This window comes from Sceloporus occidentalis, unplaced genomic scaffold (genome assembly GCF_023333645.1).
Source record: "Sceloporus occidentalis isolate IW3139 unplaced genomic scaffold, rSceOcc1.0.p SCAF_73, whole genome shotgun sequence".
Classification (NCBI taxonomy): Eukaryota; Metazoa; Chordata; class Lepidosauria; order Squamata; family Phrynosomatidae; genus Sceloporus; species Sceloporus occidentalis.
The window spans coordinates 267,936-294,448 of record NW_028317053.1 but is presented as its reverse complement, the minus strand read 5'-3'; the positions used below and the strand labels follow the sequence as shown (position 1 = coordinate 294,448).

General features: G+C 40.7%; 1 protein-coding gene across 1 annotated transcript in view; it reads right to left on the bottom strand.

Moving 5' to 3' along the window:
* Positions 1-25,996, bottom strand: part of LOC149286005 (proprotein convertase subtilisin/kexin type 5-like) — a 352,398-nt gene extending 326,402 nt beyond the window's left edge. The window contains exon 1 of the mRNA XM_089494526.1: positions 25,760-25,996. Within this exon, the coding sequence (XP_089350652.1) occupies positions 25,760-25,996 (237 nt within the window). The remainder of the gene's footprint in view (positions 1-25,759) is intronic.
* Between the last annotated feature and the right edge of the window lie 517 nt (positions 25,997-26,513).

Below are 26,513 nucleotides of genomic sequence, written 5' to 3'. Positions count from 1 at the left end.
TTGTTTTAAAATGCTGTGTGCCCCCTTGAGTCCTTATATTGGGAGAAAGGTGGGATATGAGTAAATAAAATAATAATTAACAATAATACACAACGTTGGTGGAACTGAATGTCATAATTTGTTTAATATGACAGATTCTGCCAGTGCCTCTTTGTAAAAGTTGCTGTTTCTTGCAAACATGCACAAGTGGTATGCTTAGATATGCAGTGAGGTTATCCAGTTTTTCAGTTGTGTTTTTATTTTCTCTCCCACCAACAACTTGTTTAGAATAGGTGGCATTGGTCACACATTTCTGTTTTTCCCTTTCCCAGCATGTCTCAACTTATCATTTGACCTTATTGTTTGCCTGTCAGTCTATTGGATCCACTCTGACTGGATGCCTCCCCATTCAATCCCCTTTGCTAGCCCATTGAGTGAGGGGATTTTAAATGCACACACGCACACGCACACACACACACACACAGTGGAGAAATGAAATTAAAAAAATATTTTATGTATCTTTTGTATATCAAAATGTTTAGCCATGAGATCAGAGATGAGAGGTTAAACTGGGCCACTCCTCCCTCTTCCTCCTCTACACCTGACTGTTGCAATTGTTTTTACTATTTTCATTCGCCACACACACACACACACACACAATACTCCCCACACCATATCAGCATTGTTTCATCTTTGTTTTCACTTCAATAAATGAAACACACATATTCCTCTTCCTCCCATCCCCCTGATCATTCACTCACTCACTCATGTGGAGATCTCATGCACGCCCTTCTCCCAATCCTCCCATTCATACATTGCAGGTCTCCATATGAGCAAGAGAGCGAATGATCAATCAGAGGAGAGGGATTGTGGGAGATCTCTGCACAAGCGGGCATGCAAATGAATGGAGATGATCAAGCCAGGGAGTGTATGAGATCTCTGCACTAGCAAACACATGATGGAAGGATCAAGAGGGAGAGAGTGGGAATTTGCACTTTTCATTCACTGAAGTACAAACAAAGATGACATAATGCTGAGGAGGAGGATCAGAAGGGAAAAGAGTGAAAACCTTTTGGCCCAAATCATCTTGTATGACATAAGGAGTGCTCTCTGTGAAGATGGAATGGGAAGAATGGGAATAAAAAGAGCTAGCCCTGTGGAAGTAGATCAGATATCAGACCAAACCATCATGAAGCTATTCTTACATGAAGAGATACTCAAAGACACCATTTCTTTTATTTATTATTTCATTCTCTTGCTACCTAATTATAATTACAATTTATAATCATCAAATTAAAGGGCAGATGTACTCATTCTCCTGAGTAAGGGTTAGAAAGGAGGAGGGAAGAGATGAAGAGAGATGGAAAATAGAAGAGAAAATTCACAGATGTGGTTTTATGTGACCAAGTGCAACCAAGGTGAGTATTATTGTAATGATCTGAAATTTGATCAACAATAATTTCAAATTTAGATCAATAAACAGATTTGAAGTAGCCATCTGAAAAATCAGCTACAGGATTCTGGTCACTTTACTGTGGAACTCATTATCATGAAAAAGAAGACTGAAAGGTGACATGACAGCTATCTTCAAATATATTAGGTGGCATTATGTAGAAGTTGATGCCAGGTATTTTAGGTGCTTCACATACTATAATACAAACCAAACAATTCAAATTACAAGAAAAGAGATTCCACCTAAAAAGTTAGGAAAACCTTTTTATTGTAAAAGCTGTTTGACAATGGAATAGATTGGCTTGGCATCTTTGGAGGTCTTTAAACTGAAATCAGATGGGCATCTTTCAGGAGTGCTGTACACAGTTGCATATTCCCGCATGGCAGGGGATTGGATTAGGTGACCATTGTGGACCCTTTCAACTCTACGATTCTACCATTATTCTCAACATCTCAGCCTCCTTGCGTCCCTTGTCCTTCTCATTATTTATTTTTATACTATTTATTAATTTACAAATCATAACACTGCCATTTAGGTGAACCAAATTTTTAGAGAAGATCACAGCAGTCACAAAAAGAATATCAAATGAAACATCCAAAGCATCCCCTTCTTGTGGGCCAAGTCTATTCAGCTATAACTAATAGAGTTGGGTTCTTTTCCATTCCAACAAAGGTGGTTGGTGCTCATTTTAACTACAAATACAATCTTTTCATCTTCATTTTTGTTTACTCTTCCTGTTGTTCATGTCTATAATAAGTGTTAGTTATTGGTCACTTTTCATCTCTCTAGTTCTATCACTAGTTGCATTTTATTTTGATTCAGTGTTAAATGAGGGTCTGTCTGTGATTAATACTGTATTGTTATACATAATCAGTCTGATTTGGCATCCACTTTTTTTGTACATGTTGCATGTGATTATGATAAGCTCTCTCATGCACACATAGAGGGTTGTAGTGTGCCAAAGGACTGCACTCATATAACATTTCACATTTTAGTTACATTTCACTTCTAACAAGGATAAAACAAGAGAATGGCAAAGCTAGTTTTGCCCACAAGTGACATTTTTAGAAAAGAGAGACACACGTGATGAGATCACCCTGACTAACTTTAAAGATGGCAAGCATGACCTCCTTTCACTTATATGAATTTTAATAATAATAATAATAATAATAATAAATTTTATTTATATACCACCTTTCCAACAGATCAAGGCGGTTTACAAAAATGCATAAACAATTACATAAACAATACAGAACTAAAAATTTATCTCCTTACCTTAACTAAATACAGTTAAATCAATCAAAATATGGTTAAATTAATTATATTAAAATATATTAAAATATACCTTCCCCAACCAGCCAAATGAACTGGCCCTTTTCCTTGATCCCCCCCCCCAAAACGGCTCCCCCAAAGGGGTAACCCCCCTTTGGTGTCATCCCCCTTTGGTGGTTTCACCTACTCATACAGTACTGTTATGCTTGAAAATTCTTTCCAAATTTGCTATAAAGAAAAGCTATAACTATTATGTTGATTACCTCATTACTACATAAAAATCTTCCAAATAACAGCAACAACCCAAAGTAAGGCTTTGTCTTCCATTCTTGGCTTAGCAGGTCTTCTCTAGAACAGTCCAAAGTCAAGCAGACCTTACCCTAAGCCTGGAAATTGCTCTAAGGTAAGTTAAATAAGTTACTAAATCTGCGTACAACCTTAGTTTGTACTGTTCAATTCTGAATATTCTCCATAGATAGGTTTATCAATATGAAATATTGCTACTTATGTTATCTTAATAATTGCTGTGCAGAGGAAGGAGCAGGAATAAGAATAAATTCCTTTCTACATCTACAAGCTCGCAATATTTTACTACAGTTTTTTACATTTCTCCTCTGTAACACAAATGAGGAAAATGTAACCCTTTCAATCAGCTGTGAAATAAATATTAATCTCTCCTCTTAATGAACATGTGGCAAAGTCTAGGGTTTCTCCACATCCTACAATGGAGCTATGTGTATGATACATGATCAGGCTGAATCAAAGCAATTGGTCTGAAACAAGGATGTACTGCTAAGTAAGCTTCCAAGTATGCATTTCAGTTAGCTTCATAAATATCTTTTGTTCCATTCCATTACCACTTTGAAGATGCTGAACCTGCAGATATAGTTAAGCATCAAATGCAATGTCACTGAAAAAAGACACTCCTTCAAAGGGTAGATTAATATTTGCCTGAGAGCATTCTGGCATAACTGTCACATATAGAATTCATATGCTTCAATAATGATTCCATTCTTCTCAGGGTATATTTCCAATGTTGACACTGCAATCTGTTGACACTACAACTCATCCAGGTTTTTAACTTTCTCTTTTTGTTGTACTGTGGGCTTCATATTATGTATAGTTCTTACTGATTACTTATCCATTATGCAAATATATTACATAATCATTTGGATTTTTTTAAAAATACTGCATACATTTCATTCATTGGTTGTTATTAGAATATGCCTTATCTGTATTGTGAGTTAACAAAAGGTGGAGAGATTATTATTCTTTTACTTTCCTTTGCCCTGTCTCTCCCTGAGTTTTTTCCTCCTCTTGACATATTCTGTGCTTGTTCCTCTTCATTTTCCCTGACCAACAAAGGCTCTAGTTTACCTCTTGGCACATGATATATAAATGCTATAGCATGATTTTATGGCCAAATATCCACAGGCAGTTTATATTCAGGAAAACATTGGCACTTTACAGAGCGCCCAAAAATGGCGCTCTATCGGCGGTGCTGGCTGCTGCATCCGGGAACCACAGCAGACAAACCGCACGATTCCCAGACGCAATGAAAAAGAAGCTGCAAAATGCAGCTTCTTTTTGTGCTGGGGAAATGGCGCCGCAAGTGGCCAATGGCGCACTCGTGATGTCACTTCCACTGTGTGACGTGCAGACGCTAGGCATCTGCGATGTCAAGATAGCGGTGCCCATGTAGAACGGGTGCCGCCATTTTGTACGTGCTGAGCGTGTACTAGGGTTAGGGGCGTCCAGAAAGGACGCCCCTTTCTAACCCTAGTACGTGCACGGTACGTACTTTTTGCCCGTGAGGAACGGGCCATTGATGCAACAGGAAAAACTATAGTCACAGAGGATGAAACGGATATGTAACACTTTAGCATATTCAAAACATTTCACATGCTTCCCTTGACAGTCCTTACAAAAACCCTGAAGGATACATCAGTCATCATTTCATTCTTAAGCTTCATTTATTTAGCTTTCTCCCTGAATTTTCTCCATCCTGCTGAAGGGAGTAAGAGTGTTGGGGAAGTGCTTAAATACTCCCCAGATGGACCTAACTGAAACCCTACCTTGGGGAGGTTCTGCCTCTTCCACTGTCAACCAGCCTGCAAATTGGCCCAGGGCACATGAAATTGATGTTCATCCTTCTAGGAAGAAGACAGGACACTGAAGAAGCAAAATGGAGTCTCCTGTTTGTCATGCCATCCTGGCTGACTCACCATCTGGCAGTGGATCTCTCCATGAATGTGGTGGCCCATGCTTATTGTAAGAATTCCCTGTCCCTTTCCCCTTTTGTGTGATCTCTTAAATTCTAAGTCTGTAAGCAGGGAATGTCTGGTTTTTAATGTGTGTATGGCCACATTATAATGTGTGTGTATATAATAAACTGTAGGTAATGATAATTTTATTACATACTTATTTATGTACATTATGCAAATCATAATGATAAAAGTGGAGCATGGAAGCTGAGGACTAAACTAGATAGCAGTCCTGTTTTGTTTTTTTAAAAGATAGAAGCACCCCAATCAAATAGGAATAGGATCATTTTTGGGTCCGACTTTAAAAGCAAGGGAACTGAACTCTTGTCAACAGTATCATGGTAAACAACTACCTCTCTCCAAGAGATTTTATATGACTGAAACACACTTCTTGCTTTTAAGCTTAGCTGTTCAGAGAAATGTGTTTGAGAGCTGTCAACGTCTCAATGTCCTTTTAATTTTTAAAGTTTGATTCCTCACTTTCTGTATAATGGGCTATCATGTCTAGTATGTGCTTGAGAGACATTGGTTTTCTGAAAATAAATGTGATTTAATGACTGAGAGAAGATTGGAGCCTGAAACTCCAGAGCCTACATAACATTGTCCACAACATCTTCAGAGAATTCTGGAAGTTGTCAAAGAAAGCTGAGGCCATACACTTGTAGAAAGTGGCAAAGCAGGGACCAAGGGCTAAGGCAAGAAATAAAGCTGGTGAAAGAATCAAATCTATTACCAAGTGGGAGAAATGTCTAAAGAGTGTATCAGGCAGGAAGTATCTTATAGATCAAAGGCATCTGGACAGAGAAGCAGAGTTGTAAAATACACTTTTATTAAGATGGTTATTAAGAGATGAGGAGGATTCAAGTGAATCTTAACTTCTTCCATCCCTACATTGCTACCAACATTAAAAAAAAATAATCCCTAATATTTGTTCCAGAATAGTCTAATCAAGCAAGGAATATAAGTGAATACCCTTAGCAGGAAAGCTCTCTGTAATAGCAACCCATATTTTTGTTCTTTTTCATCTGCAGATGATGATGATGATGATGATGATGATGATGATGATGATGATGATGATGATGATAATGTAATAAGCTGAATTAAATTTGCTCCTTCATCTTTACCAACAAAACACCTTATGTATTATATACATTCTGATCGGTCTGAATCAGAAATAAATAAACTAAATTAATGCAGTTAATCTTCCTGCGTTAGGGGCATTGTATCTTCCTAACATCACATTTTGTTAAAAGCCCCAGACAGAATTAGATCTGTAATGTAGGTGTTCTACCGCATTGTCACTTCTAAGCACTGTTACTTGCACAGTTAATTTCAGCCTCTTGCTATGTAAAAATGTGTTTTTTAAAGTTTTTGGCCAAAACTGGTTGGGACAAACAAACTGTTCCTTTGCCTTTAGGATGGTAGAACACACTTGATTCTGCATGCACAAATACTCATTTTGATATGGAACTTTTTTATACTCAATAATATACTGGAATTTTTATTAGGGTCAACAATGTGCTTCTTTTTTACCATCCTAGCCCATGAGCCCATAAAATTTATTATTATTATTATTTATTATGAGAGTTAAATGGACACAAACAAACAAATCAGCCTCAGAGGAAAGCAATTTGAGATATTGATGAGTCTAGAGTCAGATGCTTTTCTGCTTATTTTAACTTCAAACATAAAATATTATATTTGCATTTATGTCAAAAGAGCATCTACTTTTCATACTAATGGATGCAGGAGTATACAACAGTTATGCTTCTTCCAAAGAACATTTAACAGCATCATCAATAAGCATTTTAACATGTGCTTTGGCTTTCAAATATGCAACCAGAAATGACTAGTCAGAATAACAGCCATGTTTACATTTTACTGACTCTAGAATCAAAGTTGATTAAATAATTCTTCATCACCATCAACCTCAATACAATTTACTAAAAAATAATAAAGCTTAGTCACATGGGTATTATTAGGAATGAGTTTCGTTCACTAAGTAACGTGGAGAAGTGTTATATATCCATCACACCAGCCCATTCATTCATTTAATCAGTGTCAGAGCTGCAGTAAAACTGTAATAAGCCTTTGACTTTGTACTGAATCAAAGTCTGTTCATGTGTCCATCTGTAAAACAGGTTTAACTAAGCATGGAAAACAGCAAAAACTACCCCTATCCAGTTATATCATGTAACAATAAACACAATATTTTTTCAATCACTGCAAAAAGAACCATGCATAAATTCTGTACCACTGCAGGAATAAAACATTCAAACTTGTTTCTATCTCTTTCCTGTGTGCAGAAATTGTTGTACATAACCGGAATTAGCTGAGTAAGAACTATCCTTCAGCAAATATTTAGAATATATAGTTACTGCAAGAAGCAAGACTTATCCAAGTATATTAAAAATGGTATCAATATCCCCTTGTGTTGAAATCATGATCATATTTTACTAGAGTGGTAACTCTATTAGATACAATGAAAATTACTTTTGAGTAAACACATACAGGTTTGCACTAATGATTTAGTAAATATTGGTGATATATCAGTAGTTTTTTGTTGTAGTGTTGGAAGCGTAAGATTATTAGTAATAGCAAAATCAAAGGAATCTTATTGATGGAAGCATAACTAGTCAGGAACTTTCACTAGCACTGTTGTTGTTGTTGTTGTTGTTGTGTCTTCAAGTTGTTTCCCACTTCCCCTAAGGCAAACCTATCACATGGTTTTCTAGATAAGATTTTTTTTCAGAGTGGATTTGCCTTTGCCTTTTTCTGAGGCTGAAAAAGTGTACAAAGTACTACATTTATACACCAAAAAGTTTACAGATAAACATTTTCATGATGTTTAATTAAAACATCAAATAAATCTTAGTTCATGTAATAAGAGTCTTCCCTACAACGGGGTCTTCATATTAATTCATTCATTTGTTCGTTCGTTCATTCATTCACTAGTGATTAAAGTTAAACAGGTGATTAAACTTACTAGTACTACACCAAAGAGCCTTTTCATCAGGTGAAAGGAACATTAGTTAGATGAGGGGAGGTACAACTCCACAAGCACACCCTCTGTGGGCCAAATGGTCAATTCACTTCTTGATGTCATAAGCCTCTGAGACAGACAACTCTGGGAACCTGCTTTGTTCTTTGGGGGAGGCACAACAGGAAGGATACAGAATGAATCAGATGTAAGGGTTCAAGCACCACCTAAACAAGGAAAGGCTCCTTTGACATATAGGCAAGGGAATGTGCCATGATAACAATGGCAGCTAACTACAGAGGGAGACCAGGGACTCAATGAATAGGGCCTAGGGTTTGGAAGCAGGAGAGAGGTGTTCAAGACCCTCTTTTTGCATGCCTGGCCAAAAACAAATAAATGCTTGACTCACACTGTAAGCATCATGTAGCATTTCAATAAGACTCATCCAGAGCAGCAGAAGCACCCTCATAGAGTACCACTCTCTTTTCTTTCTGCATCCCACTGTTTCAAAACCCAGCCACACAATGTGTCAACTCCATTGCTTGATCCAGGAGCCAAAACTGCTGTGAGTACAGAGTGTTGAAGAAAGAGCCTTAGCCAAGTAGAACAGGTTTAAATTTATATGCAGGGAGTCCAGTATACAGCCTTGTATGAGAAAAGGCATGGAGGATCCCCCACACTCAAGATACACCTGAACCAATCAGCACTAGTGTTGCACAGACCAAATATCGTGGCTCCTACATGTGTCAAGCAGCCTTTTTGGCCCATCCCTCATCATAGCAACCACTTGTGACACGTTTTCTGCTATTTTGCTTGGCAGGCAAATCCTACATTGCCAATCCCCATTCTCATCCCTCCTTCTCTCCATTCACCTACCAATTAGTGGTCCATATACTCTGTCTGGTAGCAACACCTTTCTCACATGTGCACCTTGAGAGTTCTTCTTCTTTTGTAGTGCAGGAAACCTGAATGGACTGGAAAAAGGGGCATTGCCCCCTCCTTCTCATTTGTTATTGTATGCCTTCAAGTAATGTCTGACATATGGTGACCCTAAAATGAACAGATCATGCGATTTTCTTGGAAGAATTTGTTCTGAGGCAGGATTGTCTTTGCCTTCCTCTGATGCTGACAGAATGTGATTTGTCCAAGATCGCCTAGTAGGTTTTCATGGCCACGCAAGAATTCAAAACCTGGTGTCTCCATCTAAAGTCTGGTTGTGAGACCAGCTGATCACAGACTGTACTGCGGTATCAGAATCTATCATCTCCAAGAAACAAAGAAACAAAACATGCAGAAAAATCAAAGGTTTTTATTGCACAGCATCTGGAATGGATTTACTCTGAAAAGTGAAATACATACCAATGGGGTTGTCAACCAGCCACTTCAGCTATGTACACATGGATTAGACAGTGGCTGTACAGCCAGCAAGAAAGCAGGTCTAAATACTATTGTTAGTCTCAATAAAAACAGACCCATTGAACCAATCAGATTTGTCTATCTCTTGACTGACCATTCAAGAATTGATTCAATGTTTCTACTCTAGTTTTGACTACTCAACAGGATTCGGACCATAATGTGTATATGCTGTATCATGGACACCTAAGAGCCTTGTGCCTGGAGCAAGTAGGTTAATAACCCCACAGAAAAGCATTTAAGAATATTCTGATCACTGCCGCTTGCCATGGGCTGTCTCTTCCTTATGGTCTGAGCAGAATAAGATATAGGGCCAATCTTTTAGTTGTGGAAGTCTGACCTGCAGAGAAGAAAGGGAGACACAGAGAGAATCATAAGCAACAGGAAGTAGCTGAACCATGTAGTCCTCAAAGTCCCATTCACACAGCAGATGTTTGTGGAGGAGAGATAAAAGAAATGAAGTGGTGCTACCTGCACACTCTTCCTGTGCTCATTCATCCGCTTCCCCATTACTACTGTGGGAGAAGACTGGAGACTGCAATGACAGTGAATATACTCTCGCTCTCATCTTTGGGATTGTAAGAAAACACTATGCATCTGCTTGGTCTTCTTCAGGCCTCTAAACTGTAATCCTGCAAGACAAAAGAATGAGCATGACTGGACTGCGATGACAATGATTAGAGCAGTGTAGCTTATTTGCTTGTTCTGCTGTTATGGACTAAGAACATTAACATTCACAACAGTGCCATTCACACAAGACACAGGCTTTACATGTGAAAGATTCTGGTAGGGAGACCTGGAGACAGTTACAGCAGCCTTGGTTGGCCACAAGAATTCCCTCTTCCCTCTTCAAGAATTCCCTCTTCCTTCTTCAAGAATTCCCTCTTCCCTTGCTTACCTGTGTGGGAGACAGCAGCTCAGCACCTTCAGTGGACTGGAGTGGCAGAGGGGGTTTCTCCCGGATTTTTGCATCTAGAGTCCTGAGGAAGAACACCTGCAAGAGTTCTAGAAAAGGAAGCCTAGTGATCTAATAAAATTCCTGTCTGTGTTTTGAGAAGGGATTCAAGAACTTTAACTGTGACAAGATTTTAAAATAACATGCCATCTTAAATTTAGTTTTTGAGATCAACTGATGATATTGATTATATTCTTTAAAATCCTAAATGGCTTAGGATCATTTGACCATTTTTCCTTATATAGGTCTATTTGAACTCAAAAAATTTAAGAAGAGGCCCTTCTATCTGTTCTACTACCTTCCAAGGTGGGAACAAGAGAGTGGTCAATTAAATGATAAACCTTCTTACCAGTTGCTCCCAGGCTTTGGAACTCCCCTGCTAGGGAGGTTAGACTGGGTCCTTCCTTGCTTTCCTTGCACAGGCAAGTAAAAGCTTGCCCGTTGCCCCAGCTTTTAGAAACTGACTGTGAGGGGCTTTTAATGGTATGGTGTATTGTTGATTTTTATAGTTTAATGAATTTTAAATGGCTTTAATGCTACAGATTGTTATTTACAAGTGTGGTGATTTTGCATGTTTTAAATCTGTATTAGTTTTCAAAATTTGTAAAACGCCTTTGAGATCTAATATTTGGGGAAAGGTGGGATATAAATTATTATTATTAATAACAATAATAATCCCATCTCGGCCATAAGAACCCACAAGTCACACTCTCTCAGTCTCAAGGAAGGAAAATGCAACCCCCCTCTAAACAAACCTTGCCAAGAAAATCCCATGATAGGGTTGGCCTTAGGGTAGACATAAACCAGAAACAACTTGAAGGCATACAACAATAACAACAACAACTATTATTATTATTATTATTATTATTATGACAGAAGTGGAGTTTCTGTACCTTTCAGATGTTGGTGAAGTACAAAATCCAGCATCTTTCACCATTGGCTGTGAGAACTGCAATCCACCAACATCAGGAGGGCCACAAAATTTCCACTCCTAGTCTAGAACCATGGTATTTAAAGAACCAGCTATCTCTAGTATAGATTGTTAGGTAACTAATATCTTCAAGAGAGGCCCTGCAAGCAGAGTACATTTGACAGTGATGAATGACAGAACTTCTTGGTTCCAACACTCTCATTATGTTTCCTTTTTTGATGGAAACAGGGATGTAGCCAAGGGGGGGGGGGGTTCTTGGGCTCCGGACCCCCCCCCCTTCCGTTAGAAAAATGAATGGTGCGTGCTGCTGCACTGCTTCAACCAAGCCCCAATATAATGGTGGTACTTAGTCTAGACCCCCCCCCCTTCCTAAAATCCTGGCTACGTCCCTGATGGAAATATCTTGTGAGTACTCCTTCTCTTTATAATATCAATGCTGCTTTATGACAACTATTTCATAGAGCATGAAGGTAATGTGCAATAAATAGTAATTAGTTGATTTCCCCAGTAGTTATGTTGGGGGTAGAATTCAGAGACATAGCTGTGTTAGTCTGCAATATTGCTTGCCTTTTGCTGGCAAGTAAAAACATTTTTATGCAGGTAGGCATTTTTATAAAGTTGGTTTCACAGCTGTGTCATTTCCTTGGCTGCTAAGGTTTTTTCAATCATCCTTTAATGTTTTAGTTTTAACTGAATTATTAGCCACCTGGAATTCTTGTTTATGAAGCAGAGAGTGTGTTCATCAGTATTTGTTTAACATATAAGCAAGAGCTTCGTTTCTAACTCTATTCTAATTCGAATGATTGACCCCCACATCCATAGCTAGCTCTGCAGAGGACAGCACTTGCATATCACTCAGAATATAGACAATGCTCACTATGGCTGCATCTACACTGCAGAATTAATGCAGTCTGATGCCACTTTAATTGCCATGCCTCAATGCTATGGACTTCTGAGATCTGAGGTTTTGTGAGATAGCCATAGAATGGAGCCTTGACAGCAAAAGTGGTGTCAAATTGCATTAATTCTGAAGTGTGGCAGCAGCCCATGAGAAAAGCAGTAATACAAGAGTGCTCTATGCTTAAAATGGTTAACAAAAACAAGCAAAGTAGAAAAACTACTAGTCTCTAGAAAAATGTATACTCCAAAATGGATTTAAACACTGTTCCTTTCTTTTAAAGTCCCTGTCTTGAAGATAATCTGACTTTAGAGGAAACACATGTGCTGAATCCTTATTATCAACTCCCTTGGCTGATGTGTCCAAGATCAAAGACAGCATTAGGGCTATGGTCTTTGACTAAGCTGTTCTCCCATGTGCAACCTATCAGGAAACTTTTAGTATAAAGGCACAAATATATTTCTGGCACAAAGCTGTGTTTACAGGAAATGGAGGAAGCCACAAGGCTTAAGATGATACATCAGTACACTGTAATTTTCATGGCTGCATTCAAATTCCCTTCTCTTTGCTGGAGTTTACTATAGCTGCCACAATATTTGTGAACCTTAAAAAGTGCCATTCGAATTATAAACCATTAATGAAGTCCTTCAAGAGGCCGTATATTAAGACACACTTTCTCCAAGAGCAATAAAAGAGTTTTTCCATTATGAAAAGTGGGTCCTGGTTTGCAAGTGGTGTATTGGCCAGTGATTCTAATTGCAAATTGGCTGTTAAAAGCTGAAGATAGTTTGTAAGTGGTGCATGAAATATCTTGATATCACACATTTTAGGAATGCTGCCTGATGACAAGCCCAAACAGGTACAGCCCTAAAACTCCTGATAGAAAGGTTATCCCATCCAAGAAAAGCTGGAGCTAGAACGTTATTTTCCCACCCAATCACTTCTTGTGCAAACAAAGATATAAGGCTTGTAAGAAAAGCTGACACATCACATCTTGCTGCCTGAAGAAAAGAATCAAAGGTAACCCCTCACCCAAATCCATGCACTGCACATGATCTTTTACTAAAGTCAGATTATCTCCAAGAGTGGCAGTTGAATCTTCAGTACAGATAATGGTCAACATCTTCCACAGCACCTGAGGTTAAAATGTGTCTTTCTTGGGGAGACAGGGCACAGCTCTGTCCTCTAACACTGCACTGCTGCTCCCTGTCTCTCTTACTGCCCAGTGACACAAGAGCCTCATTCTGCTGTACAGTACAATCAGCCCTGCCTGAAAGTAAGCAGAGAAAGGAAAAGGCAATAACTCCATGGTCTTAGTGGACATGGTTTTTAACTAATCTGGTCAAAACTGACATATGACAGGTCAACATGGGAATAGAACAGTATACCCTTCAAATTTGCAAAGATGCTATAAACTACTCCCCAGACAATATGAAACTTCAGTAACAAAATTTGGCAAGTCTCAAAGCTCAATCCCCAGCCACAGCTGGATTTTCTTGTTTTGTTAAGAACCAGAGGAAAAAAGTTAAGCTTTACAGCGTGTCCAAAAAGACTATTAAATCTGAGACTGCTGCTGGCAAAACTGGAGACAAACTCCCTTTTAGCGCCAACACATGATATTTTATGTGGTAACAACCCCAGATTTTGAGCCTTATTTTTTTATTGCAAAGATTCCTAAATTTGATAATTCCTTTTATGCCCACTTCTCCAGAATGGACAGGATAAAGTGAATAGGACAAGCTCTATGAATATTGTCAAAGGACCGAAAAATTCATTTCATATTATTTTACCATTATTAAGTGTTCTATGAATCCAAGTATGCTCTTGTGCAGGTGATACATTATTTTTAATAGTATCTTTAGTTCAGACAGAAATGGAGGTGAGGTCTCTTGTCTCATGACCACTGTCAATCATCAGGTAGTCTTTATTTAGGAAAAGATACCTCATCCTTTGCACTATAACATCGAGCACATTTAAAAGTTCAGTTCATGACATGTCACTGAAAATTAGCCCATACTATGCTAGCACTTTGTCTATGAACATGGTGGTGAATCGATGGCACACATGCCCTCACTGGCATGCAAAGCCATCTGAGGGCACATGGAGACAAAGGCACAGGAGGGTGGGGGAAGAGGAGGAACAGGTGAGTGTCTTTTCCTCATCTTCCCCTGCCCTCCTGTGCCTTTAACTGTCTCCAGGGAAGTACCACCCCCGAAGGTCTGTGTAGCCCCAGAAGTCCCACCACCTGGAAGTTCCCCCTCCCCAGCACTGATTTGGGCACTCAGTGTCTAAAAGGTTCACCATCACTGGTCTATGATTACGATAGCAGATCATCATAGCTTCATATAGAACTTTTTCCCAACCCTATCAGTCCTCATGGAGAAGTTCTTCCATATCATGCACTTTGTTATTTGACCATGGAGCCAGAGTCCTGCCCCTGTGCAAAGATCATAAAAGGAGATTTTCTTGTCTTTTCTACTTACAACTGATGGTCCATAAAATGTACTGAACACACTATGCAGCACACCTGATCATTAATCCTAAAAAGGAGATTGTGGCATGTTACAGACCGCCCCTTTGGGGCAGCTTGCACCCGCCCCTTTCCCCGCCGGATTGGGGCCTCAGGTGCCACAACGGCAGCCCTGAGGCCCTGATCCGCCACTTTTCCAGGCCGCGGGAAGCAGCAAAAGGCCGCCTCCCGCGCCCTGGAAAGGGGTGTCCTTGGGGCTTGAAGCCCCAAGGACACCCCAACAGAGGTGGGGAAAGGAGAAAGGGGCCGCTCGGCCCCCTTCTCTTTTGTGATGCTGGTGCAGCCATGTAAAGGCTGCGCCAGTGCCATAAACCCAGGAAGGAGCTCCGTTTCGGAGCTCCTTCCTGTGCTGCAGAAAGGGCGCCACAGGCGCCCTTCCACAGCACCAGGACGTCACATCCGCGCCGCCCTGTTTGGAGGCAGCGCAGTCGTCCTAATGGCGGCGCCCATGTAGAAAGAGACACCCCTAGACAATCCTAGTACGTACACAGTACGTACTAAAAGGCCCGTCTGGAAAGGGCCTATGTCTACCTTCTTTATATGGATTCAGTGTCATTCCCTTTTAAAATAGTTTTGAAATCCTTTGGGCTATACCTGGGCATTACATGATACAACTCAGCAAGAAAAAATATTCTCTAATATCATTGGCACAGACTTCATTCATTTATATTTTCATTATACTATTGTATTTTATTAAAGTACAGTCGGCCCTTCTTATACACAGATTTCTTATACACGGATTCAAGCATCCACGGTTTGAAAATGTTCCAAAAAAGTATAAATTTCAAATATCAAACCTTGATTTTCCATTTTTTATAAGGGACACCATTTTGCTATGTCATTATATTTAATGGGACTTGAGCATCCACAGATTTTTTTTTCCACTGGGGATCTTGGAACCAAACCTCAGTGTATAACAAGGGTCTGCTCTAATTGTTTCAATATGCTGTTTTATATCAGATGACTATTTGTTTTTATAATTAATATCTTATTCTGAGAGTTTTAATTACTTTAAAAAAAAACAGAGGTCTATCAATTATTATCTACCAATGTTAAAGAATGTGTTGGTGTGATTTTGGGGAAGTAGGATGACGGAATGTCTCTAAACAATCCTCTCCCCCAATGTTTATGTTTTTGCATCTGTTCACTGGCATTCACAGCCTCTTGGTTTCTGCTCCTGCCCTATTCAACTGCATCTTAACTACCTCATACTACTATCCTTATTACTATCCTTCTACTGTGATTCTAGCCAGCAGGGATCACACTATGGATATAATAATGTCACAAAGCCAGTCACAAAACCTCCCCTTTGAACAGGGTTCTGGACAGCGTTGTGTGGGTAATAGGAGATCAAAAACCCCAGTTTGGTTAACTACAACTTTAAATACAGTTGGCTCTCCTTATGCATGGATTCAAGCATCCACAGCTTGAAAATATTCCAAAAAAGTATACATTCCAAATAGCAAACTTTGATTTTTCCATTCAATTTTACTATGCCATTGTATTTAGTGGGACTTGAGCATCCACGGATTTTGTTATCCATGGGGGGTCCTGGAACCAAACCTTAGTGGATAATAAGGGCCCACTGTACTTGACATTTTTACAATATATATATATTACAGTATTTTACTGGTTAACTGTCCAACTATTTTGACAGGTCAAATGATCATCCTCTTACTGCTGATCTTATCAAAACTGAATAATTATAAAGGTTAAAATATTCAAGTTTTTACTTCTTGATGCATGCTTACCTGGAATCATAGCATGGAGAATTAGTTTTTAAAAGTAATTTGTTCCTATTATTCATTGCAGTGTTTGAAAAGTAAATAAAAGTTAAAACTTCTACTGCCATTACTTGCTGCAGTGATGACAGAGTACAAAACTTTGTTATTTGCTTGTTACTTTTCTCTTACTTTCTCTAAAAAAAAAGTCCTAGAATTGATAAGGGAATGTCATAAAACTGCCGAAATACTGGTGCCTTAAAATGTGGCTTTAACAGCCCTTTAAAAGCTAACTTTCTAAAACATTACTCATTACACTAGCCTTTATTCCTACTCATAACATTATTGTTACACCATTTTTACACCAGCTAAAAGTGTAGTAAGCCTAAAAATAAGTATCACTTAATGCAGTGGGACTTTTATCTGTGGAAGAACACAGGATTATAGTGTAAATGAGAAATCCAGCAACTCAACACTGTTAAAGGGCCAGAACAGATGGCCCAAAAACCCCCACTTCCAAGCAGCGTTTAGACACCACACATCCTGATGACACTGGGAAGCCAGCTTGAAGCTACCTGGTTGCCCAGATGTGGGCAGCTTCATGATGCTCCAGTGGTGCAGTGTTTACATGCTACATGCTGCCAGAGCATCATAAAGCCACCATGGAGGGGCCGACTTTTTCCTGGCCGAATAAGGAGCTGATCTTTGATGCTCCTTTTTTGGCTGGCTTCAAGGCAGATTGGGGCCACGTTGTGTGGTTGCTGCGGTCTCAAACCATTTTTGGAAGGGGTGGCTTCAAGCTGCCCCTTCAGGACCATCTGTTTTGCCCAAAAGATACCATTGTGAGACCACAGTTTAGCTCCTTGTGATACATGCCCACACAGTTTTTCCTCCCATTCTCTTTACTTGCTCTGATTAATTTACAATGTGAGTCATGGTAACTATACTTTCCAAACCCACTTGTGGTTTCTCATTCTGGTTTCAGTGCACATTGTACGGTGTAACCATAGTTTGTCCATTTAAAACGTTATATCAAAGAAATATTTATAGCAAATAAGAAAAGGAGAAACATAAAACATCAAAGTATGAAAGGTTTGGAGGAACGATGGGTTGCCCATGGCCTCTGAACCAGAGTTTTTTTCATCTGCATTCAGAGATATCATCCATTCAAATCTCAAAATTACCTCTTTTTACATTTTGTTTCTATGTTCTAAAAATGTTATAAAACAAAAAGATTATCTATTGTTGAATATTTTTCTTTTGAAGGACATGTATACTTCCTCAAATCATATGGTACAATTGCTGCGGACACTAAAACCGTATGGTACAATTGCTGCAGACACTAAAAGAACTAAGATCTTTTAAATTTGATGTGGCTACAGTCCTAACTTTTATTGGTATTTATTTAATTCATATCCCATTTTTCTTCCACATAAGACCCAAAGTGGCTAAATACTCTGCCTAGTCTCTACCTAATATGCATCATACTGATCTAGTTCTTGCTATCAGTGCACTGCACTCATTGCACGCACTCAGTCTTTCTCACATACTGTAAAGACTTCATTGTTCTGTAAAGATTTTGTTTTAGGTCCAAAGGGGTTTTGGTTCTTTTAGATTTCCAAATTATAATATTCCTCTAATGTTAACAGTTGCAAATTGTCTTTGGAAATAGTATTCATAGTGGTCAGCAAATATATTCCATTATCTCTTGAGTCACAAATATAGTAGTTATATCTTATACTGTATTCACCATATTGTTGTTGTTAACTGCCTTTGAGTCAAACGCAACTCAAGGTGACCTTGTGGATGAGACATCTCCAAGCTGTCCTATCCTCTACCTCCCTGCTCAGGTGCTGAAGGCTCAGACCTATGGTCTTCCTAATACAGGGGTAGGCAACCTGCGGCCCGTGGGCCAGATGCGGCCCAGCAAGGCCTTGGGACCGGCCCCAGCCCAGTCCTGCCGCCGATTGCCGCCGGGGCCTTTGGGGGCAATTGTCTATAGAAGCCTCAGAAACAAGCATTTATATTAACATTTTTTTTAAAATCAGCAAATTTTTTTGCATGTCCTCCATTTTTTAAAAAAAAGTGTCTTCCATTTGAAAATTTTGTCCTACATTTGTCCTGGTTTATTTATATATTTAATTTTTAAAAATTATTTCATTATTTATTTTTTTGGCTTCGGCCCCCCAGTTGTCTGAGGGACAGCAACCCGGCCCCCGGCTCAAAAAGATTGCCTACCCCTGTCCTAATAGAGTCTATCCATCTAGCATGCAGTCTTCCTTTCTACTTCCCTCCAACTTTCCTAGCATTATCATATTTTCTAATGAATCCTGCTGTCTCATGATGTGGCCAAATCATGACAGCCTCAGTTTGGTCATCTTGGCTTCCAGGGACAGTTCGGGCTTGCTCTGATCAAAGACCCATTTGCTTGTCTTTTTGGATGTCCTTGGTATTCCCAGCACTCTTCTCCAGCACCACAGCTCAAATGAGTTGATATTTTTCCTATCCACTTTCTTCCCTGTCCAGCTTTCACATCCATCCATACATGGTGATGGGGAATACAGAGGCTTGGACAATACTAACTGTAGTGCTCAGCTGTATATCTTTACAGTTTAAGACCTTTTCTATTTCTTTCATAGTTGCCCTTTCCATTTCTACTCTTCCAATTTCTTGACTGCAGTCTCTGTTCTGATTGATGTCTGATTCAAGGTACAAGAACTTTTTTATTATTTTGATTTCCTCATAGTCTAGGTTGAATGTGTGTAGGTCTTCTGTGGCCATTATTTTTGTTTTCTTTATGTTCTGCACTAAGCCTGCCTTTGTACTTTCTTCTTTGACTTTTCTTAATAATTGTTCCATATATCTGTGTTTAAGTGAGTAGCATGCCACTCTTGTTGAATTCTACAGATAGGCTAGAGAGCTCACCTGGCCAATCTTGAAACAGCCATTCCTTTCTAAGTCTGAGTAGATGCTGTAAAGAACATTCTTAGCCAGAGTTCTTTCAGGGACGTAGCCAGGGGGGGGGGGGGTCCTTGGGGTCCGGACCCCCCCCTTCCATTAGAAAAATGAATGGTGCATGCTGCCTCGCTGCTGCGCCCAAGCCCCGTTATAATGGTGGCACTTAGTCTGGACCCCCCCCCCCCTCCTAAAATCCTGGCTACATCCCTGGTTCTTTGTTGTTGTTGTGTGCCTTCAAGTCATTTCTGACTTATGGTGACCCTAAAGTGAGCCTATCACAAAGTTTTCTTGTAAGAATATGTCTTTGCCTTCCTCAGGCTCAGAGAGTGACATGCCCAAGGTCACCCAGTGGGTTTCCATTGCTGAATGGGGATCTGAACCCGGGTCTCCAGAGTTGTACTCCAATGCTTAAAACACTACACCATGCTGGCTTCTTTTTAACTATCACACAAGTGACAATGGAATTATTTCCCTCTATTTTACTTTCTTAGCCCACAACAAGAACATGAACATGAAACATTTTGTGTGGCTTTGAGAATATCACCCACACACTACTTTGTCTTCTGCCCCAACGTTACCAGTGTACTGCTGCTGATGTACATATTTCATTGCAATTTACCATCTATTCTATACTAAGACATTTACTGTGTCATTGCTAATATTAGTTTAAAACATGTGGAATGCTAACCTCTGCCTGCCATGTTATATATCTGTAATTACAGTCTTATATTTTCTTGATAAAAATGTGTGGATTAAAACAAGAAGATGGAAATTTTGTTACATCAGCATAGATGTGTACACTAGAAGACATTAATGAATAGAGGTTTTTGTTTCTAAGAATAGGGAACTTTAAAGTGTATGTAAAGATTAAAGAAAATTTAAATAAAATAAAGTTTAAATCAAATTAATATCTATTTCTGGAAAAAAGCTCTTGGAAGATAATCATGCAGCTGATGTCCCCATTTGTGACAAACACTTGTTGTGTTGGTCTCATATAAATTGAAACAACGAAAACAAAATTGTTTCAGAACTCTCTTTTACAGGACCTCCTTTGTTTGAATAGGGCTATGCAAACTTTCAAGTTAAACAGTAACCTTAATTTGGTAGAACTGGAAGTAACTATGTAGAAAGGAAGAACGATCATAGCTATATTTCCCCCTCCAAACGTGATATGTATAAAAGTATCCATTGGTCTGATAAGAAACAACAAATTCAAAGAGCCTCCACATTCTAGTCACAGCATGTGGTATGCTTAAGATGACCCAATGTTAATTGTATAGCTAAAATTAATACACTATTTCTTGTTCAAACTCACACTGAAAATAACACCTTGTTATCTGTGAAGGAGAATTCCTGACAGTTGAAGAACTCTTACTTTGTCCTAAAAGTAAATCAGTTAAAACATATCCCTGGTAGTATCTGATATCCCATGGAGTACAAAGGACCACATGTGAACAGGGAACTTGTGTTCTTAGGTCATGACAGAAGTGTGTAATCCTACATGTGCTGGACAATATACAGTACTATATATGTATGAAGTAAACCATGTCATTTCCACTTTCAAGTCAGTACTACCACACATTGACCAACTTTATTCACTGACAATTAAGTGAGAATAAAGAGTTATAATTCAAATACTTATGTATGCCCTTGTTAACTGGTCCTACAAAAGGCATAAGTTTATTTATTTCTGACCATTTTTAATCTTCAGAAAAGGGAAGCATAAGATACTGTAAACCAAGAGTCATTTTAAAATAAAACTATCAACAGTTACTTATGTTGTCACATAGTATTCTCCACAAACACCTCCTACATATGACCATGAACTCTAGTTTGTGTTCCACAGCCAATAATAAAACAATACAGATGTTTGAAAAGTGAATAGTTTATAGCACCCCTGCCCTAACATTGACTCTTACTCAGTACTGTTCTTGCATATACAGTATGTCAATCCTTTCCCCATTTGCGCAGTACATTCCACATCTTCAAACTTAACCAGCATTTTGTTAATACCACTGGTATATATATGCAGGCAGTCTTACATTTTCACTGCACTGCTCACATAACCTTAAATAATACACAGATGACATAGCCCTGGAGTAAACAATACAAAAGGCTAAGACTGAACCATCAAAACATGGGAAAACATTATACTTTTGCATACCTTTAATATCCTGTATTTCAAACACAATTTGACATCTTTCTGTCAAATTGCAGTGATTCAGCCGGGAAAATAGAAGAAGTAATATGAATCATACTGCATATAGACACAATCCACAGAAAATAAATTTTAAACATGTAAATGGTATGATACACAGATGCCAGTTCTAGTTAAGGTGAACATATGTTTACATTTTAGTACTGGCATGTTTGTGCTCATTGATATATGTACTATCAACTTTAGTAGTCTCACTGAAAGCCTTGGGTTGTAAATCAATCCCATCTGTGACTATAACCTCAGTGGCAGAAACCAACTTTTGTGATGTAAACAGTGTCGTTGTTGCTGTTTTACAGTACCCATGCACTAACACTATTTCCACAGTAGATGAAGGAAGCTCTCTAGATTAACAGCTATTATAAGCTGTTTTTGAAGCATTCACTGTAATCATACAGTATGCATGAAGTGATTTTATGACACAAACAACAGCTGAGCAAGTGTTACTGTCCTTTGATCTGCGAGCACTGGAGAAGGAGAAGGGAGGGCAAATTACAACAGGTCAGCTGTCTTCATTGAGTTTACAGCACATCAAATAAGGTTTGTACCATATAGGTTAAAGCTGCACCTTTTAATTGGTGTAATAAAATATCTTATCCAAAATGAAACATTATCTTCTACTGACCTTAGAAAGAATGGCAAATCTTGTTATGTGTTATTTCAACATGTCATTTCTTATGCATTGGGCAACATGTTTCACACTTAGAGGATTAAGGGCTGTGAAATAAGTGATCTGCTCTCACGGAGACTATATATATGAGAAGTAGGAACCTTACACTTTTTCTTCCCTCTTCTTGACTAGAATGGCAAGATAGCAGTAGAGTTGTTTGTAGCAGGTGTTTCCTCGCCTAGTGCTTGAAGACGTCTGGTTCCATATGTTTGGGCTCTTTTTACTGAGTGTTTTTGGATCCAGCTAGTTAAAGGTGTTCATTAAACTAAACATCTGAGAATTCTGAAATTCCAAGTTGGTAACACGTAATTCAACTTTTTATCAGTGTGAATTTATTTCGATCGATGTTCATATCTTTATTAATTTCTAATTTATACACCACCTTCCCCCAGCTTAAAATAATTAAGAACAAATTTAAGATAAATGTTAATTTCCCATATTTAAGAAACTCAGTGCCAATGAATTGAGTTTAAGTGCCCTTTTGAAGCACCTTGGAAATTAAATTTGTGCAGTGAACTACCACACAAACTATTCGTGTTTTCAAATATCATGCAGACCCAAGATTTTCTTCTCCCTGCAGTGCTGTGTTTCCACCTCCTGCACCTCTCACATTATGGTTTCAGGACACTTTGTTTCTTTTAACAGGACCTGCTATTTAATCCCTGCCCATGCTGCTGCTAGCAGTGAACAAACACCAACTTCTCATCAGTACATGAGTAACAAAATGAGCATGTGAACAAATGTAACGAGGATCATCAATTTAGATGGCTTTGAAATGGGATTAGACAAATTCATGAAAAAAGGCTATCAGTTGCTACTAGCTGTGATGATTATGTATTAGCACCAGAAACAATATACCACTGACCACCAGTTGCTGGGGAACAGAAATAAGAAAGTGCTGTTGGGTTCACATTCTGGTTGTGGGTTTACTGTCGCTATCTTGCTGGCCACTGCGGCAACAACAATGATTGACTAGAAAGCCCTTTGGCCTGATTCTTGGGAACTCTGCAGAGTCTCTATCTTACCCTTTTAATAGGTGAATACACACGGGGAGGAAAGAGTTCCTTCAAAAGGAGGGAAACCTGTCACTGCACCCATGTTCATGACTGGGACACTTCGCTGCTCTGATCTTTCATCCACCTTAAACCAAATTAATTTCTGACAGATTGTCAGAAATTCATTTAGGGTGAAAGTGGGATCAGAGCAGCAGAGTGTCCAAACCAGGAACAGGAGGGGGCAGTGACAGGTTTCCCTCTTTCTCAGGCAGAGCAAAGATGCTGCCTCCATTCATCAGGCATTTCTGCTTCCGATATGCCAGGCACTAACCATAAACAGAGAAAAGTCTGGCGGCTCAGCCCTGGTGAGCACAGCCACATGTTAGATTCTGCATCTTCCCTTTCTCTGTTATTCTGGCAGAAGCCCAGGCAAAATAAAAATAAAAAACTTGGCCCTTGTATGAGGCGGGACACACACCATCTGCTTGTTGTGAAGGGAAAAAAATTCATTTCCATTTGCTGAGTTGAAAGCTCACTCCATAAAGAGCCAGGGAGAGTTCAGGACATGGGGAAGGGCCAGAGTGCAGTCTGACAATGTGCTATTCGCACCCCTCCAATGCACACTCCTTTCCTAAATCTCTTGCCTGCTTGCTCTCTCTCACACACCCACACATCCTCCACTAGTCCTGCTACAATCTTACAAGCAGATTGTAGAAGCCTGGAGAGAATCAGAGCAAAGATCAGGGTAGCTGCATTGCATTCCTGCTTTCTGACTCAAGTGAGGGAGCCCCAGCTCCAGCCAGGAGGGGAGGAAGCAGGATGCCAAGGACAGCCGGGAAATCCACCTGGTCAGCATCCTTCGCCTTGCCTTTGGTTTGGGTCCCCAGCTCTTACACCACTGTCTTTGGCCATCAATGCAGGTATGAAGACCAAACCAGGCCCCCCACAAACACCACTTCCCTCCTGGCCCTTACTTCCACCCGCTTCTTATTTCTGGATCTACACTGTAAAGGTTGTAGCCCTTCATGCTTGCATCGTATTAATGCCTCTTTGGTAAAGGAGCCCTCAGGCTTAGGAGAAAGGTGCAGGAGATTCTTCTGGCAGGTGAGACAAAGGGGGGGGGGGATGGGGGAGGAGTGTCTGAGTTCAACACAGGGGAGCTTAGCCCCACAAGATGGTTCTCCATGTAGTGGCTGAAGTAACCATCAAGGCAAGAGAGCACTGCTAAGGCGAGGGGAGTCTGCCAGAGCAGCTGGGATGACAGGATGGGCAGTGTGAAGTCAAAGGCTTGCATGGCCGGCGTCCATAGTTTTTTGTCCGGCTCAAGGCTATGGAATTCTGGGAGTCTGAGTTTGTTGTGGGCCCCACAACAAACTCCAGCTCCCAGAATTCCATAGCCTTGAGCCACAAAGAGTTAAAGCAGTGGCAAACTGGGTTTTTTCTCCAGTGTGGATGCAGCCTTACTCTTTCCTCCTCTTCCTTCCTCCCCTCACTTTTCACCTCTTCAGTCCAACTTTGGCAAGGCTTGTCCCTCGCAGGCCTTTTGCACTTTTCCACATCTTTTGCACACCTTTCAAGCCAACATGAAGGTGGTTCACAACCACAAAGCCCTCGCTTTCACACCCAGTCACCCTCCCCACCAAAACCCCAGGGCCCTTGTCCTATGAGGAACACAAGCCATCTTGTCCTTACGAAGAAGAGGAATAAAGCCTCCCCCAAATGAGACCCCGCCAAAAAGATCAAAATCATATGCGGGGTCTTCCTGGGCTGCTCCACCTCAAGATGGAGCTTTCTTCCCCTCGCGAGCCCTTCTTTTTCCAGCCCAAACTCCCCTCACCTCAGGCCCTTCTCTTTCCCAAAGTCAGGCATTTTAAAGCACCATTTCCCCTCCTTCAGCCCATCTCTCGCTTCAAACACGAGAAGTGAAGCACCCCAAACGGCCAACTTTCTCTTGCTTCTCCCCTCCGATAGCCAGCCAAGACAAGCCCAGTCCACACTACAGAAATAATCCGGGTTGAGCCCGCTTTTGCTCCAACACACGCCGCAGAAAGAATCCCGTTTCAGACCGCATAACTCTGGTCCAAAACACAGTGCCGAAATGAATGCGGTCTTCTGATAGGGAACCATCCTTTCTGACTTTTACGTTCGGTTGTTTTGGACCTTGCTTGGCTCAATGCCAAAGTCCAAAACACATTGCAGAAATAGCACTGGCCCAGGGCTAGGGAATTCTGGGAATGGTAGTTGGTTGTGCCCCAGAGCTTTCTCTCTCTCTCTGGCCAAGAAGGCTCAATGTCTTCCAAGAGACCAGCTCCCAGACTCCCCTAGCCTTGAGCCAAGGCAGTTCAAGCGCTCTCAGACTTGGTTCTTTCTGCAGTTGAAGTGGGCTGGAACCGGATTATTTCTGCAGTGTGGCCGCAGACCTCTTCCCGGGTTCGAGCCCTTGCAAGAGGGCAAGGAGCCCTATCCCAGGTGTGTGGGTGGGTGGGTGGGTCTCCCGGGGCGCCCTTTGGGCGGAGGAGCCTTACCTGGCCGAGGTTGACGTAGCCGTACTTGCTGGCGATGCGCTGGGCCTCGCGGGGGCCTCCGGCGATGCGCAGCGCCCAGTGGTTGGTGTAGAGGCCAGTCCGGCAGGAGGAGGGCGGCAGGCAGCCCAGCCCCAGCCCCACCAGCAGCAGCAGCGGCGGCAGCCCCCGCAGTCCCCCGCTCCGCCAGACCCCTCGCCCAGCCATCGCCCGGGCCACAGCCACCCCGAAGCCCGGCATGCTCCGGCTGGGCTCAGAAACTTTTCTCCTCCTTCTCCTCCGCCAGTCTTCTCTCTCTCTCTCTCTCTCTCTCTCTCACCGAAGTTACTTCGAAAGGGAAGCCAGAAAAGGCTTGGAAGAGTGCATCGAAACGCCGAAGTCCAAGGGATCTCGGAGGGCGGCTTTGCGGTGCCCCCAAAGCAGCGTCCCAAAAGCAGGGGAAGCACTTGAAGACCTCCCTTCGTTTAAATCCCCCCCTCTTTTCTTTCCCTCCTCTTCCTCACACTTTCTTCGTCTCCGCACTCTTTCCCCCTTGCTCCATGGAGAAGGGTCTCAAAGGAGAAGGAAGGGAGGGAAAGCAATGGTCTCTTTCTCTCTGTCTCTCTCTCTCTGGGTTTCCAGGCTCCCTTCCTCTCCTGGGCTCCTCTCTCCTCCTCCTCCTCCTCACTCTTCCAGAGGAGACACAGCAGCAGCAGCCGAGGGCCAGGCGGCGTGTGTGAGTCCTGGCAGGCGAGCGCCTCCGTCCGCCGGGGCTCCG